Source organism: Oreochromis aureus, linkage group 2 (genome assembly GCF_013358895.1).
Source record: "Oreochromis aureus strain Israel breed Guangdong linkage group 2, ZZ_aureus, whole genome shotgun sequence".
Classification (NCBI taxonomy): domain Eukaryota; kingdom Metazoa; phylum Chordata; class Actinopteri; order Cichliformes; family Cichlidae; genus Oreochromis; species Oreochromis aureus.
Window position 1 is genome coordinate 12,778,075 of NC_052943.1, and position 17,607 is coordinate 12,795,681.

At 41.1% G+C, this 17,607-nt stretch overlaps 2 protein-coding genes across 17 annotated transcripts in view; both read left to right on the forward strand.

The window, feature by feature from the left end:
- Nucleotides 1-17,607, forward strand: part of LOC116335353 (protocadherin gamma-C5-like) — a 281,881-nt gene that overhangs the window by 118,458 nt on the left and 145,816 nt on the right. Inside the window, exon 1 of one of the 16 annotated variants that reach the window (XM_039618209.1) lies at nt 4,256-6,795. The exons of 12 other annotated variants lie outside the window; for them this stretch is intronic. In XM_039618209.1, the coding sequence (XP_039474143.1) occupies nt 4,357-6,795 (2,439 nt within the window). In that variant the 5' untranslated portion in view covers nt 4,256-4,356. Of the gene's footprint in view, nt 1-4,255; nt 6,796-7,555; nt 10,339-11,377; nt 13,891-14,866; nt 17,419-17,607 lie in introns of those variants that run through there. 3 more of the 16 variants (XM_039618216.1, XM_039618219.1, XM_039618244.1) reach the window with 3 other exon arrangements.
- On the forward strand, nt 146-2,948 carry LOC116336096 (protocadherin gamma-A10-like). Its single transcript, XM_039622529.1, has 2 exons — nt 146-2,683; nt 2,928-2,948. Exons 1-2 carry the CDS (start codon nt 245-247, stop codon nt 2,946-2,948), a joined length of 2,460 nt encoding a protein of 819 aa, XP_039478463.1. The 5' UTR covers nt 146-244.

Consider the following 17,607-nt stretch of genomic DNA (forward strand, 5'->3'; position numbering starts at 1 on the left):
ATGGACTCTAAGGGACGCTGTTGGTTAACTCACATATTTTGTAACCTATTATGTCAGGATCCTCTCCCTTTTCTCCCTGCTTCCAAAAGAAAGGGTGTTAACGTTCATTATATAGGTGGCAGTGGAATAGAATAGATGTCTTTCATTTTACTTTAACTGAATGAAAAAAAAAAATTAGGCTGTCTTTGCATATTCAGTTCTTTTTTCCTGAATAAGAATCATACAAAGATCGATTTCTTTTAATATGGATTGTGGATATAAAACCTACGCCCTGTGTGTAAAATGGCGCTTTTCCTGCAAAGGCAATTGGCAGATTCTGTTCTTCATGTTTTATATGATCCATATGGTCACTGGACACATTCGATACTCTATCCCAGAGGAGATGAAGAAAGGCTCGCTCATCGGTAATGTAGCACAGGACCTTGGTTTGGATCTCAAAAGGCTCCATTCAGGTCGGCCCCGTATCGCGACCGGCGACAGCATCCAGTACACCGAGCTGCAGACAGACAAAGGGATTTTAGTCGTCAAAGAGAGAATAGACCGAGAGCAGCTCTGTGGAGACACAACCCCGTGCAGTTTCAGCTTTGAAGTGATTTTAGAAAATCCTATGGAGCTACACCAAATCACAGTTGAAATAACGGATATAAACGACCATTCGCCAACCTTCAAACGAAAGAGTATCAATTTTGAAATCAGCGAATCAGCCAGTACTGGCGCTCGTTTCCCTTTGACGATGGCAGAAGATCCAGATGTGGGTGTTAACGGACTTAGGGAGTATTTTCTGGCCGAGAATGACAATTTTGTTCTTAAACAAAACTCGAATGCAGACGGGAAAAAATACGCAGAGTTGGTGCTTCAGAAACCGCTGGACAGGGAGACAAATCCTAATGTGTCTCTAAAGCTAATAGCTGTAGATGGTGGGACTCCGCAGAAATCCGGTACAGTAAATATCGATATAACTGTTCTCGATGTAAATGATAATGCTCCAGTATTCAATCAATCTGTATATAAAGCCACAGTCATGGAAAATTCTCCCCGAGATACTTACGTTATCACTGTTAATGCCAGTGACGCAGATTTCGGATCAAACGCTATTGCAAGTTATATTTTTTCAGATCTCAACAGTGGTCTCAATGATGTATTCATAATTAACGAAAAAACTGGTGTCATTTCAATAACAGGCTCTATTGATTATGAAAAAAACAAAAAATACGAACTTCGAATCGAGGCAAAAGATCAGGGAGGTTTAACAGATTCAAGCAAAGTGATAATTGAAGTAACTGATGTTAATGATAACGTCCCTATCATAAGTGTTATGTCATTCACTAGTCCCGTGTCCGAGGACTCTCCTCCTGGTACCACTATTGGCATCATAAATGTAAAAGATCTGGACTCGGGTGATAACGGACAAGTAAACTGTAGAATAGAACAAAACGCGCCTTTCAAAATTAAATCTAATTTAAGAAATTACTATACGTTGGTAACAGATACTGTATTAGATCGTGAAAGCGTTTCAGAATATAACATCACAGTTGTTGCGACAGATGCAGGAATACCTCCTCTTTCAACAAAAAGAACCTTTCATTTAAAGGTCTCTGACGTGAACGATAATGCTCCAGTGTTTTCTCAAAGTGTTTACAATACGTTTATCATAGAGAATAACTCTCCAGGCATTTCTGTTCTCACTCTCGGGGCTAAAGATCCCGATGAAAACCAAAACGCCCGGATATCTTATATACTGGAGAAGACTAATATTGGTGGAGCTCCAGTTTCTGAATATGTTTCAGTAAATGCAGAAAGCGGAATCGTGCACGCTGTGCGCTCATTTGATTATGAACAAATCAAACAGCTGGTTTTTATTGTCAAGGCGCAAGATGGAGGCTCCCCTCCTCTCAGTAACAATGTGACTGTGAAACTGATAGTTCAGGACCAGAACGACAACCCCCCTCAGGTTCTGTACCCAGTCCAGACTGGTGGCTCTCTGGTGGCTGAAATGGTGCCTCGTTCAGCAGATGTGGGCTATCTGGTGACGAAAGTGGTGGCTGTTGATGTGGACTCTGGACAGAATGCCTGGCTCTCCTATAAACTGCAGAAAGCCACAGACAGGGCCCTGTTTGAAGTGGGCTTACAGAATGGAGAAATCAGAACTATCCGCCAAGTCACGGATAAAGATGCTGTCAAGCAAAGACTGACTGTTATAGTGGAGGACAACGGGCAGCCCTCTCGTTCAGTTACAGTCATTGTTAACGTGGCGGTGGCCGACAGCTTCCCTGAAGTGTTGTCGGAGTTCACTGAGTTGACCCACGACAAGGAGTACAATGAGAACCTGACTTTTTACTTAGTCTTGGCTCTGGCTGTGGTTTCCTTTCTCTTCATCACGTGTTTAGTGGTTATTATATCAGTCAAAATCTACAGGTGGAGACAGTCTCGCATCTTGTATCACTCCAACCTGCCTGTCATTCCATATTATCCACCACGTTACTCAGACACTTTGGGGACAGGCACTCTGCCACATGTGTACAATTACGAGGTGTGCAGGACGACTGACTCCAGAAAGAGTGACTGTAAGTTCGGCAGAGCTGGTAGTCAGAACGTGCTGATAATGGACCCCAGTTGTACAGGAACGATGCAGCGGATACAGAGTGAAAAGAGCATCCTGGATGAACCAGACTCTCCTCTACAGGTCAGTCAGAGGATATTTCTATATTTATTCTCGTTCTTTACCTAATTACTCTGATGAAAAGCTTCGCAGCTTTATGCATTTCTCAGCACCAAGGACAGCGTCTCAGTTTTCCTCTGCATATAGGTAGGCCTACAAAGCTTCTGTAAAAGGTCTTACATAGTTACTTTTAAAAGGAATGTCCTCTTATAAAGTCACTGATAGTTTCCATTTTCTTTTTTTTATATCCAAATGTCTTTGTTTATAGAGTATTGATGATCACACTTAAAGTGTTTGTGCAATGTTTCCTGGCATTGTTTTACTTGCTTACCATTCGCTTGCCATAGTTATGAAGATATTTCAAAGGGACCCTGGAAAGGTAAAATATTAACAAAAGTATAAAGAAGGTATGTGTTTCTTAAAAGCATTCTTACTTTCTTGTGGAGTCCATATGCTTATCCAATGTCTATTCAATTACTCGACTCTTTCATACCGACTTATTTTATAGTACTTATGCTTTCGATGCTGCCTGAGTCACCGTAAGACTTTGCATTCACTGAATTATGTCAGAATCAGATAATCATTACATTAGGACTTATACATCTATAGTTTCATCTAAGGCAACACTTCTATTTAATTTCATTTTCGTTTGTTTTGTTTGTTTTGTTTTTCCTGTCTGAGTCCCGGTATTGTTGGTCTGGACTCTGGCGTTTAAAAATCTGTGGAAACGTCGGTTTCTGTTCGGTCGGTCGTTTCAAATTCTCTTAGTATTTTGTAGTTGTTGATATTGTTATCTATATATATTCTTACTTGAAAAATGTCTTCATTAAGCAGAATGGTGACAATAAGAGAAATTAAATATTACCCCCACAGTCAGTTATATGTTTTGGCGGTGTACGTTTCTCGTATTTAGTTATTTCGCATTTATGTTTATCCGACTGTCATACTTTTTGTGAAATTGGCGAAAAATTAACTGTGTAGCTGTAGCAGTACATCCATACCTGAACACAGTGCCGTATTTCCTGAATCAACTTATGTGAAGTGACTTATTCGAGATGGTTGGAACACTAGTACCAATATTACTTGTATTTGTAATTAAAAAATCGTCTTTATGTGAGTTTTCACCGTCAGCTGGCTTTGCCAACCTTAAATTTCGTGCCTTTTAGCTTTACGGCTCTTTTTACTGTTGTACTTTTGTGTTTTCATGGAGTGTGTTCTGTTTTGATAATGCATATTTAAATTTAATTCATATAGTATTTTAATATACATTTTTGGGAACCTTTGTTATAATTATTATTATTAGAAGTAGTAGTAGTAGTAGTAGCGGTAGTATTTTCCTCAACACCTATTGTAGCAGAACATCTTGGACATATTTGTATTTATTTGATTGTACTAAGTGTCTCATGATATTGCCAAAGAAAGAAAGAAAGAAAGCGCATGGTGTTACTGATTGTGGACTGTAAGGGACGCTGTTGGTCAATATAACATTTTTTTCTAAAACATTATGACACAATCCCCTCCCTTACCGCCGTTGCTCATCAAGAAGAGCCGATAGTATTCATTATATGGGCTCACAATCGAAGAAAACGCACATCTCCTTCTTTATATCTAAAAGATAGAATACAGTAGTTTATCATTGGTGATATATTAACTTTAGAACCCAGAATAAGTGAAGGGATTTACAATTGCCTTTAACTATGGACTGTGGATTAAAAGGATACACCCGGTGCATAAAATGGCGCTTTGGCTGTGGACGCAATTGGCATTTCTTCTTGCTCATTTTTTGTCTGATTCATATGGTCACTGGACATATTCGATATTCTATCCCAGAGGAGATGAAGAAAGGCTCGCTCATCGGTAATGTAGCACAGGACCTCGGCTTGAATCTCAAAAGGCTCCGTTTGGGTCGGGCCCGTATCGTGACCGGCGACAGCATCCAGTACACCGAGCTGCAGACAGACAAAGGGATTTTAGTCGTCAAAGAGAGAATAGACCGAGAGCAGCTTTGTGGAGACACAACCCCGTGCAGTTTCAGCTTTGAGGTAATTTTAGAAAATCCTATGGAGCTACACCAAATCACAGTTGAAATAACGGATATAAACGACCATTCGCCAACCTTCAAACGAAACAGTATCAATTTTGAAATCAGCGAATCAGCCAGTACTGGCGCTCGATTTTCTTTAACCAGTGCAGAAGATCCAGACGTGGGTGTTAACGGACTTAGGGAGTATTTTCTGGCCGAGAATGACAATTTTGTTCTTAAACAAAACTCGAATGCAGACGGGAAGAAATACGCAGAGATGGTGCTTCAGAAGCCGCTGGACAGGGAGACAAATCCTAATCTGTCTCTAAAGCTAATAGCTGTAGATGGTGGGACTCCGCAGAGATCTGGAACAGTAAACATCGATATAACTGTTCTCGATGTAAATGATAATGCTCCAGTATTCAATCAATCTGTGTATAAAGCCACAGTCATGGAAAATTCTCCCCGAGATACTTACGTTACAACTGTTAATGCCAGTGACGCAGATTTCGGGTCAAATAGCATTGTGACTTATTATTTTTCAGATCTCAATAGTGGTCTCAGTGATTTGTTTACAATTGACGAAAAACATGGTATAATTTCAATAACAGGCTTTATTGATTATGAAAAAGACAAAAAATACGAACTTCGAATCGACGCCAGAGATCAGGGAGGTTTAACAGATTCAAGCAAAGTGATAATTGAAGTAACTGATGTTAATGATAACGTCCCTATCATAAACGTTATGTCATTCACTAGTCCTGTGTCCGAGGACTCTCCTCCTGGTACCACTATTGGCATCATAAATGTAAAAGATCTGGACTCGGGTGATAACGGACAAGTAAACTGTAGAATAGAACAAAACGCGCCTTTCAAAATTAAATCTAATTTAAGAAATTACTATACGTTGGTAACAGATACTGTATTAGATCGTGAAAGCGTTTCAGAATATAACATCACAGTTGTTGCGACAGATGCAGGAATACCTCCTCTTTCAACAAAAAGAACCTTTCATTTAAAGGTCTCTGACGTGAACGATAATGCTCCAGTGTTTTCTCAAAGTGTTTACAATACGTTTATCATAGAGAATAACTCTCCAGGCATTTCTGTTCTCACTCTCGGGGCTAAAGATCCCGATGAAAACCAAAACGCCCGGATATCTTATATACTGGAGAAGACTAATATTGGTGGAGCTCCAGTTTCTGAATATGTTTCAGTAAATGCAGAAAGCGGAATCGTGCACGCTGTGCGCTTATTTGATTATGAACAAATCAAACAGCTGGTTTTTGTTGTCAAGGCGCAAGATGGAGGCTCCCCTCCTCTCAGTAACAATGTGACTGTGAAACTGATAGTTCAGGACCAGAACGACAACCCTCCTCAGGTTCTGTACCCAGTCCAGATTGGTGGATCTCTGGTGGCTGAAATGGTGCCTCGTTCAGCAGATGTGGGCTATCTAGTGACTAAAGTGGTGGCTGTTGATGTGGACTCTGGACAGAATGCCTGGCTCTCCTATAAACTGCAGAAAGCCACAGACAGGGCGCTGTTTGAAGTGGGCTTACAGAATGGAGAAATCAGAACTATCCGCCAAGTCACTGATAAAGATGCTGTCAAACAAAGACTGACTGTTATAGTGGAGGACAACGGGCAGCCCTCTCGTTCAGCTACAGTCATTGTTAACGTGGCGGTGGCGGACAGCTTCCCTGAAGTGTTGTCGGAGTTCACTGAGTTGACCCACGACAAGGAGTACAATGACAACCTGACTTTTTACTTAGTCTTGGCTCTGGCTGTGGTTTCCTTCCTCTTCATCACGTGTTTAGTGGTTATTATATCAGTCAAAATCTACAGGTGGAGACAGTCTCGCATCCTGTATCACTCCAACCTGCCTGTCATTCCATATTATCCACCACGTTACTCAGACACTTTGGGGACAGGGACTCTTCCACATGTGTACAATTACGAGGTGTGCAGGACGACTGACTCCAGAAAGAGTGACTGTAAATTCGGCAGAGCTGGTAGTCAGAACGTGCTTATAATGGACCCCAATTCTGCAGGAACGATGCAGCGGATACAGAGTGAAAAGAGCATCCTGGATGAACCAGACTCTCCGCTAGAGGTTGGTTTGGATCATTTTTGTTTCCCTCTTTCATCTTTTCTCTGTCTATGCAATCTTACAGTGATAGTCATTTTCAACACCATGGACAGAACCTCACTTTGTTTCACTTCGTAGGATTATTGGACATCTGAGCCTACTAAGAAATTTAAGGAAATACTATTTCTTTCTATCCCCAGTCAGTGAAATGTTTTGGCGGTGTAAGTTTCTCGTATTTAGTTATTTCGCTTTTATGTTTTTCCGACTTTGTCATACTTTTTGTGAAATTGGCTGAAAATTAAGTGTGTAGCTGAAGCAGTACATCCATACCTGAACACAGTGACTTATTTCCTGAGTCGACTTATGTGAACTGACGTATTCGAGATGGTCTGAAAACTAGTACCAATATTACTTGCATTTGTAATTTGAAAAAAAAAAACCCTCTTTATGTGAGTTTTCACCCTCAGCTGGCTTTGCCAACCTCAAATGTCGTTCCTTTCAGCGTTACAGTGTTTGTTTGTTTTTTACTGTTGTACTTTTGTGTTGTCATGGAGTGTGTTCTGTTTTGATAATGCATATTTAAATTTAATTCATATAATATTTTAATATAATTTTTTGGGAACCTTTATTATTATCATTATTATTATTATTATTATTAGTAGTAGTAGTAGTAGTAGTAGTAGTAGTAGTAGTAGTAGTGGTAGTAGTAGTAGTAGTAGCAGTAGTAGTAGCGGAAGTATTTTCCTGAACACCTATTCTAGCAGAACATCTTGGACATATTTGTATTTATTTGATTGTACCAAATGTCAGGAGACATTGAGTCGTTGCCAAAGAAAGAAAGAAAGAAAGAAAGAAAAAGAAAGCGCTTGGTGTTACTGATTGTGGACTCTAAGGGACGCTGTTGGTCAATATAAAAAAAAATTTCTAAAACATTATGACCCAGTCCCCTCCCTTACCGCTGTTTTTCATCAAAGCAAAGCCGATAGTATTCATTATATGGGCTGACAATCGAAGAAAACGCACATCTCCTTCTTTATATCTAAAAGATAGAATACAGTAGTTTTTCATTGGTGATATATTCACTTTAGAACCCAGAATAAGTGAAGCGATTAACGATTGCCTTTAACTATGGACTACGGATTAAAAGGATACACCCGGTGCATAAAATGGCGCTTTGGCTGTGGACGCAATTGGCATTTCTTCTTGCTCATTTTTTGTCTGATTCATATGGTCACTGGACATATTCGATATTCTATCCCAGAGGAGATGAAGAAAGGCTCGCTCATCGGTAATGTAGCACAGGACCTCGGCTTGAATCTCAAAAGGCTCCGTTTGGGTCGGGCCCGTATCGTGACCGGCGACAGCATCCAGTACACCGAGCTGCAGACAGACAAAGGGATTTTAGTCGTCAAAGAGAGAATAGACCGAGAGCAGCTTTGTGGAGACACAACCCCGTGCAGTTTCAGCTTTGAGGTAATTTTAGAAAATCCTATGGAGCTACACCAAATCACAGTTGAAATAACGGATATAAACGACCATTCGCCAACCTTCAAACGAAAGAGCATCAATTTTGAAATCAGCGAAATAGCCAGTGCTGGCGCTCGATTTTCTTTAACCAGTGCAGAAGATCCAGACGTGGGTGTTAACGGACTTAGGGAGTATTTTCTGACCGAGAATGACAATTTTGTTCTTAAACAAAACTCGAATGCAGACGGGAAGAAATACGCAGAGATGGTGCTTCAGAAGCTGCTGGACAGGGAGACAAATCCTAATCTGTCTCTAAAGCTGATAGCTGTAGATGGTGGGACTCCGCAGAGATCTGGCACAGTAAATATCGATATAACTGTTCTCGATGCAAATGATAATGCTCCAGTATTCAATCAATCTGTATATAAAGCCACAGTCATGGAAAATTCTCCCCGAGATACTTACGTTACCACTGTTAATGCTAGTGACGCAGATTTCGGGTCAAACAGCATTGTGACTTATTATTTTTCAGATCTCAACAGTGGTCTCAATGATGTATTCATAATTAACGAAAAAACTGGTGTCATTTCAATAACAGGCTCTATTGATTATGAAAAAAACAAAAAATACGAACTTCGAATCGAGGCAAAAGATCAGGGAGGTTTAACAGATTCAAGCAAAGTGATAATTGAAGTAACTGATGTTAATGATAACGCCCCTATCATAAGCGTTATGTCATTCACTAGTCCTGTGTCCGAGGACTCTCCTCCTGGTACCACTATTGGCATCATAAATGTAAAAGATCTGGACTCGGGTGATAACGGACAAGTAAACTGTAGAATAGAACAAAACGCGCCTTTCAAAATTAAATCTAATTTAAGAAATTACTATACGTTGGTAACAGATACTGTATTAGATCGTGAAAGCGTTTCAGAATATAACATCACAGTTGTTGCGACAGATGCAGGAATACCTCCTCTTTCAACAAAAAGAACCTTTCATTTAAAGGTCTCTGACGTGAACGATAATGCTCCAGTGTTTTCTCAAAGTGTTTACAATACGTTTATCATAGAGAATAACTCTCCAGGCATTTCTGTTCTCACTCTCGGGGCTAAAGATCCCGATGAAAACCAAAACGCCCGGATATCTTATATACTGGAGAAGACTAATATTGGTGGAGCTCCAGTTTCTGAATATGTTTCAGTAAATGCAGAAAGCGGAATCGTGCACGCTGTGCGCTCATTTGATTATGAACAAATCAAACAGCTGGTTTTTATTGTCAAGGCGCAAGATGGAGGCTCCCCTCCTCTCAGTAACAATGTGACTGTGAAACTGATAGTTCAGGACCAGAACGACAACCCTCCTCAGGTTCTGTACCCAGTCCAGACTGGTGGATCTCTGGTGGCTGAAATGGTGCCTCGTTCAGCAGATGTGGGCTATCTGGTGACTAAAGTGGTGGCTGTTGATGTGGACTCTGGACAGAATGCCTGGCTCTCCTATAAACTGCAGAAAGCCACAGACAGGGCCCTGTTTGAAGTGGGCTTACAGAATGGAGAAATCAGAACTATCCGCCAAGTCACTGATAAAGATGCTGTCAAACAAAGACTGACTGTTATAGTGGAGGACAACGGGCAGCCCTCTCGTTCAGCTACAGTCATTGTTAACGTGGCGGTGGCGGACAGTTTCCCTGAAGTGCTGTCGGAGTTCACTGAGTTTAAACACGACAAGGAGTACAATGACAACCTGACTTTTTACTTAGTCTTGGCTCTGGCTGTAGTTTCCTTCCTCTTCATCACGTGTTTAGTGGTTATTATATCAGTCAAAATCTACAGGTGGAGACAGTCTCGCATCCTGTATCACTCCAACCTGCCTGTCATTCCATATTATCCACCACGTTACTCAGACACTCTGGGGACAGGGACTCTTCCACATGTGTACAATTACGAGGTGTGCAGGACGACTGACTCCAGAAAGAGTGACTGTAAATTCGGCAGAGCTGGTAGTCAGAACGTGCTGATAATGGACCCCAGTTGTACAGGAACGATGCAGCGGATACAGAGTGAAAAGAGCATCCTGGATGAACCGGACTCTCCTCTAGAGGTTAGTTAATCCGTATAACGGACTGTTTTTTTGTTTTTTTTTAAAAATATATATATTTTTCCCCTATATTGCAGTATTAAATAACTTCCAGCACCAGGGACAGCGCCTATGTTTTCGTAATGTACTCACGATTATAGTTTCCCTATCACATCTTCCGAAGTAATCACTCGCCTCTTCGTATGTTTCTTTCAATTATATGAAGAAATCCATGCTCAGTTTTTTCGTTCATACCCCCAAACAGAGTTTGTCCACATTGTTTTTTTCCTTTTATCATTATCACTGTTGTTATTTGTTGTCCAGGCTGTGTTGGTTTTCTTGACACGGAAATGAACAGTGCTACAAACGTTTGCTAACACAAAATATTAGCGTAAAGCAGAACCCAGTCATATACTCATATCTTAATAATTTCCTGGCTTTCTTTCATATTACGTATTTCCAAATACTTAATCTCATTACAAAACCGTTTCATACGAAAGTTCTCATCAGACCTTACAACAACCGAATTGCTCAGTCATCTTATTTATATGATTTCATTGTACATAATTGTATATTTCCCTTAAAAGTAGCATTTTCTTATGAGTCAGGTAATATTTTTATTTTATTTTGTTAATGAGCGGCACAGTTTTTTGTGCAGTTATTTGAATTAAAAAAAAAAACATTTTAAATTGAATCTGGATAGATTTTAATTCCCTTTCTGTGAAAATGTGTTAAAACATTGATGCTGAAGTATTTCAGTCAGTCGATAGTATTGTCTTTTTCAACTCATTTCATATTAATCTCCATGCTAGATAAAATGCATTCATTTCCGGATTAACTATTGTTATTTTTAGTTTTATTCAAGCCTCATTTGATTTTTCACATTTTCGACTCTAAGCGACGCTGTTGGCCAGTAAGATGATTTTTTGTGTTACGTTGTCATTCATTCCATCCCCCCATTGATCATGCCGTGAGGAAGGCTCTCCGTGTATTGTCCAGTGCGGACTCACAGACTTTCATTTGAAGCGTTTAAAGCTTGAGGACAGTTGTAAATGTAACACCTGCGCTTATACTGGGACGTTTCCTACTACCTACAAAGGAAAAAGCTTCCATCGTTTGATTATTTCCATCGGAGTGATGGCAACATTAAGATCTCTGACCTGCATTTCTTCAGAATGCCGATCATTTTATGAACTGCGACGTCACATAGAACTCCTTCTGTTGCTGCTTCTTGCGGTTAACATGGTAGGTGGTCAAATTCGGTATTCTATGCCCGAGGAGATGAAGAAAGGCTCTGTTATCGGTAATGTGGCGCAGGACCTTGGCTTGGATCTGAAAAGGCTCCGCTCAGGGCGGGCCCGCATCGTCACCGGAGAAAACGTTCACTACACCGAGCTGCAGACAGACAAAGGGATTCTGGTCGTGAATGAGAGAATAGACCGAGAGCAGCTTTGTGGGGACGTAACGCCGTGTAGTTTCAGCTTCGAACTGATATTAGAAAATCCGATGGAACTACACCCCATAACAATAGAAGTCTTAGATGTTAATGATCATTCTCCGATATTCAAGAAAGCAAATATTATGCTAGACATTAGCGAGTCCGCAAATCTCGGTGCCCGATTTGTGTTAGATAGTGCAGAGGATCCTGATGTTGGAGTAAATGGACTTCAAAATTATGTTTTAACCTCGAACGACAACTTTGTTTTAAAACAGCATGTAAATCCAGACGGGAGTAAATATGCAGAGATGGTGCTTCAGAGGCAGTTGGACCGAGAAAAGGTACCACATCTATCTTTGGAGCTTATAGCAGTCGATGGTGGAAATCCACAGAGATCTGGCACCGTAAATATAGACATTAATGTTTTAGATGTAAATGACAACGCTCCCGTTTTCAAACAGTCTGTTTATAAGGCGACGGTGCTAGAAAATGCAGCAAAAGGTACTAATATTGTCACGGTGAATGCTACAGACGCAGATAGTGGATCAAATGGTTACATCACATATTCAATTTCAAATGTGAAGAGCAATATAGCTGATTTATTGTCCATAGATCAGTTCTCTGGTTCGCTGTTTGTCTCAGGCCTCATAGATTTCGAAAAGGATAAAAAATATGAACTCAGGATAGATGCAAAAGATCAGGGCGGACTAACAGATTCAAGCAAAGTGATAATTGAAGTAACTGATGTTAATGATAACGCCCCTATCATAAGTGTTATGTCATTCACTAGTCCCGTGTCCGAGGACTCTCCTCCTGGTACCACTATTGGCATCATAAATGTAAAAGATCTGGACTCGGGTGATAACGGACAAGTAAACTGTAGAATAGAACAAAACGCGCCTTTCAAAATTAAATCTAATTTAAGAAATTACTATACGTTGGTAACAGATACTGTTTTAGATCGTGAAAGCGTTTCAGAATATAACATCACAGTTGTTGCGACAGATGCAGGAATACCTCCTCTTTCAACAAAAAGAACCTTTCATTTAAAGGTTTCTGACGTGAACGATAATGCTCCAGTGTTTTCTCAAAGTGTTTACAGTGCGTTTATTACAGAAAATAACTCACCCGGCGTTTCTCTTCTTACTGTGGGAGCAGAGGATCCCGATGAAAACCAAAACGCCCGGATATCTTATATACTGGAGAAGACTAATATTGGTGGAGCTCCAGTTTCTGAATATGTTTCAGTAAATGCAGAAAGCGGAGTCGTGTACGCTGTGCACTCATTTGATTATGAACAAATCAAACAGCTGGTTTTTGTTGTCAAGGCGCAGGATGGAGGCTCTCCTCCACTCAGCAGCAACGTGACTGTGACAATAATGATCCAGGACCAGAACGACAACCCCCCTCAGGTTCTGTACCCAGTCCAGACTGGTGGATCTCTGGTGGCTGAAATGGTGCCTCGTTCAGCAGATGTGGGCTATCTGGTGACTAAAGTGGTGGCTGTTGATGTGGACTCTGGACAGAATGCCTGGCTCTCCTATAAACTGCAGAAAGCCACAGACAGGGCGCTGTTTGAAGTGGGCTTACAGAATGGAGAAATCAGAACTATCCGCCAAGTCACTGATAAAGATGCTGTTAAACAAAGACTGACTGTTATAGTGGAGGACAACGGGCAGCCCTCTCGTTCAGCTACAGTCGTTGTTAACGTGGCGGTGGCGGACAGCTTCCCTGAAGTGTTGTCGGAGTTCACTGAGTTGACACACGACAAGGAGTACAATGACAACCTGACTTTTTACTTAGTCTTGGCTCTGGCTGTAGTTTCCTTCCTCTTCATCACGTGTTTAGTTGTTATTATATCAGTCAAAATCTACAGATGGAGACAGTCTCGCATCCTGTATCACTCCAACCTGCCTGTCATTCCATATTATCCACCACGTTACTCAGACACTTTGGGGACAGGGACTCTGCCACATGTGTACAATTACGAGGTGTGCAGGACGACTGACTCCAGAAAGAGTGACGTGAAATATATGCAACCGATGAGTCAAAGTTTAGTGAGTGTGGATGGAGCTGGAGACATTGTACCGCAAGTGGATAAGCAACTTTCAGGCAACTTCTCCCAAATGTCTACTCTGGTGAGTGATACTTCAATCTAGTAATCTCTCTCTCTCTCGCTCGCTCTCGCACCGACCCCCACGCGCGCGCTTTTTTTTTCTTTTTTTTTTGCTCCGGAACGTCACATTCCTTTACTGTCTTTCACTCACTCGCCTTTAGTGTCGCTGTCCCTTGTGCTGAAACGGTCGGTGGTCAGTTTTGAAATTTGTTTCGAAAGGGGAGCATTTAACAAAAAAAATCCAAAATAGAATACACGATGCAGACGCAACAACAAGAAGAGAATTACAGATAAAATAAAATAACCACCGTCCGTGGGTCTTGTTTTTCACGGGAGGATTTAAGCGCAGAATTCTAATCCCAATCAGCTAAGAGCTTAATCAGTGGTAAAATGTTTTGAAACAGTTAAACAATGACAATACTTAAAGTTTTGCAACTTTAATACTCTATGAAATGAAATAATATACTTCATATCTTTATTACAATCAACTGTGGTACAATAAGAAATGGAGCAACACTTCAACTTTCGTTAAAAGAATGAAAGAAAAAATATCTGACACTCAGCAGTGAACAGAAATAGCACAGCTCACTATATATTTAGTTCCGCGTTTTCGTTAAGTTTGCAATTTGTTAAGTCATTTAAATTTCTTATGACGTATCAGCAGTGATCTAAAAAAATGTAGCTGAACTGAATTTTTTTTTAAAAAGACTTGCAAAATGATTCTGTGGCGCACAATATTGTTAATGTAAGAGCACAGGCTTTATTGATATGGTTAAATAATACAGGATGTATTATTCTTTTTCGATTTACAAATGGATCAAAACTTGCCTTCACTGTTGGATACAACGATTACATGTGTCCTGATCATGCTTATAACACAGACATTACCGTAAATGGGCTCTAAGTGCCGCTGTTGATACATCACTGACTTTCCGTCCAAATCGGTGATGCAGCGGTCCTCCCCTACTCAGTGTTTGTCTGCTTGAACGAAGCTGCTCTGATCCGTTACGGTAGGGTGTAGAATTCCTGCTGGAATATCCTTGCCTGAAATATGGAAATGTGATTTTTTTTAAATTTTATTTAAGTGCATCTGTTTGAAATTAAGAAGATTCACTGTTACTGCACCGTTTTATTTATGATGGTCTCTATGTGGATAATGGCTGACAGAGGCCGACGGCAAGCGCTGGTGTTGATTCTTTGTCTCATCGAGCTGAGCGCAGTGGCTGGTCAGGCTCGGTATTCCATCCCGGAGGAGCAGGCCGAAGGATCGTTTGTCGGAAACATTGCGAGAGATTTAGGCTTGGATGTTACGAGGCTGATTTCAGGTAAAGCTCGAATTATTACAAAAGGAGGCCGACAGTATGTGGATTTGAACAAAGACAAAGGCATCCTTGTTATTAAAGAGAGAATCGACCGGGAGGAACTGTGTGGAAAGACGACGCCCTGTAGCTTCAGCTTCGAGGTGATTTTAGAAAATCCTATCCAGCTTTATCGTGTGACAGTGGAGGTGACAGATATAAATGATAACAGTCCGTCGTTCCCGAAAGATGAAATCATCTTGAAAATTGCTGAAAGTGTAGCATCAGGGACCCGCTTCTCGTTGGAGAGTGCAGATGACGCTGATGTTGGCTTTAATGATATTCAAAGATACGGACTTAAACCCTCTGATCATTTTAAAGTAGAAGTACAGAACCAGTCGGATGGAGGCAGGTTTGTTGAAATGGTTTTACAAAACCCGTTAGACCGAGAGAAAGAGGAGACTCACAGTCTCGTGTTGATTGCTTCAGATGGCGGGGAGCCACGGAGATCAGGGACAGTGCGTATTCATATTACTGTGCTGGATGCCAACGATAACGCGCCTGTGTGCAGCCAGCCTGTTTATAAAGCAGAAGTCAAAGAGAATTCTCCCGAAGGAACCGTGATAACCACTGTGAGTGCAAATGACGCAGATAAAGGAGCAAACGGAGAGGTAACATATTCTATAGCTCATGTCGTCAAAGAGACGAAACAGCTTTTTGAAGTAAATGTTCAAACAGGAGAGATTAAAGTAACAGGTAAACTCGACTTTGAAAAATCTAAGACTTATCAACTCAACGTGCAGGCTAGTGACCACGGAGGGTATTCTGATACATGTAAAGTTGTCATTCAAATAACTGACGAAAATGACAACGTCCCTACAATACAGCTCATGTCATTTTCTAACTCGATATCTGAGGATTCTCCTCCAGGTACAACTATAGCTGTTCTTAACGTGGATGACGAAGACTCTGATGGTAACGGTGCTGTCAAGTGCTCCATTAACTCTGACGTACCTTTTAAAATCGAGTCTTCACTAACGGGATACTACACCATAGTAACTGAAGACTTTTTAGACAGAGAGAGTAACCCTGAGTATAATCTCACCATAACTGTGTCTGATCAGGGCTCCCCGCCTCTGTCAAGCAGTAAGAACATCAATGTACAAGTATCTGATGTCAATGACAGTCCACCCAAATTTGATCATTCAGAATACACTAAAACTGTCGCAGAGAACAACTCTCCTGGACTTTCTGTGTTTACTGTGAGTGCTAATGATGCAGACTGGGGCCAAAACGCCCGAGTTTCTTACTTTTTGCAGGAAAGGGACATTAATGGGCTGGCTGTGTCTTCGCTGGTTTCAGTAAATTCAGATACCGGTGTTATTCATGCAGTGAAATCGTTTGATTACGAGCAGATCAAGTGGTTTGAATTTAATGTAACTGTGCGCGATGCTGGATCCCCTCCTCTGAGTTCAGTGGCGATAGTTAAAATAATAGTTCAGGACCAGAACGACAATGCCCCTCAGGTTCTGTATCCAGTCCAGACTGGTGGCTCTCTGGTGGCTGAAATGGTGCCTCGTTCAGCAGAAGTGGGCTATCTGGTGACGAAAGTGGTGGCTGTTGATGTGGACTCTGGACAGAATGCCTGGCTCTCCTATAAACTGCAGAAAGCCACAGACAGGGCGCTGTTTGAAGTGGGCTTACAGAATGGAGAAATCAGAACTATCCGCCAAGTCACTGACAAAGATGCTGTCAAACAAAGACTGACTGTTATAGTGGAGGACAACGGACAGCCCTCTCGTTCAGCTACAGTCATTGTTAACGTGGCGGTGGCGGACAGCTTCCCTGAAGTGCTGTCGGAGTTCACTGAGTTGACACACGACAAGGAGTACAATGACAACCTGACTTTTTACTTAGTCTTTGCTCTGGCTGTAGTTTCCTTCCTCTTCATCACGTGTTTAGTGGTTATTATATCAGTCAAAATCTACAGGTGGAGACAGTCTCGCATCCTGTATCACTCCAACCTACCTGTGATTCCATATTATCCACCACGTTACTCAGACACTTTGGGGTCAGCGACTCTACCACATGTGTACAATTACGAGGTGTGCAGGACGACTGACTCCAGAAAGAGTGACGTAAAATATATGCAACCGATGAGTCAAAGTTTAGTGAGTGTGGATGGAGCTGGAGACGATGTACCTCAAGTGGATAAGCAACTGTCAGTCAACTGTTCCCAAATGTCTACTTTGGTGAGTGATAAGCTAATATTTCCTGTTCCATTTTTTCATGCTCAGCACGCACCTGTAAATGTTAGTGAATATTTGTCTAAAGCGGCTTAGTGTAGCTGTCTGTGGTTCTGAAACTTTAATTTGACGCATTTCAATGTAATTTTCAGTACTTACAATCGTCATTCTTTGTATGTTCGGATATTGTTTGTA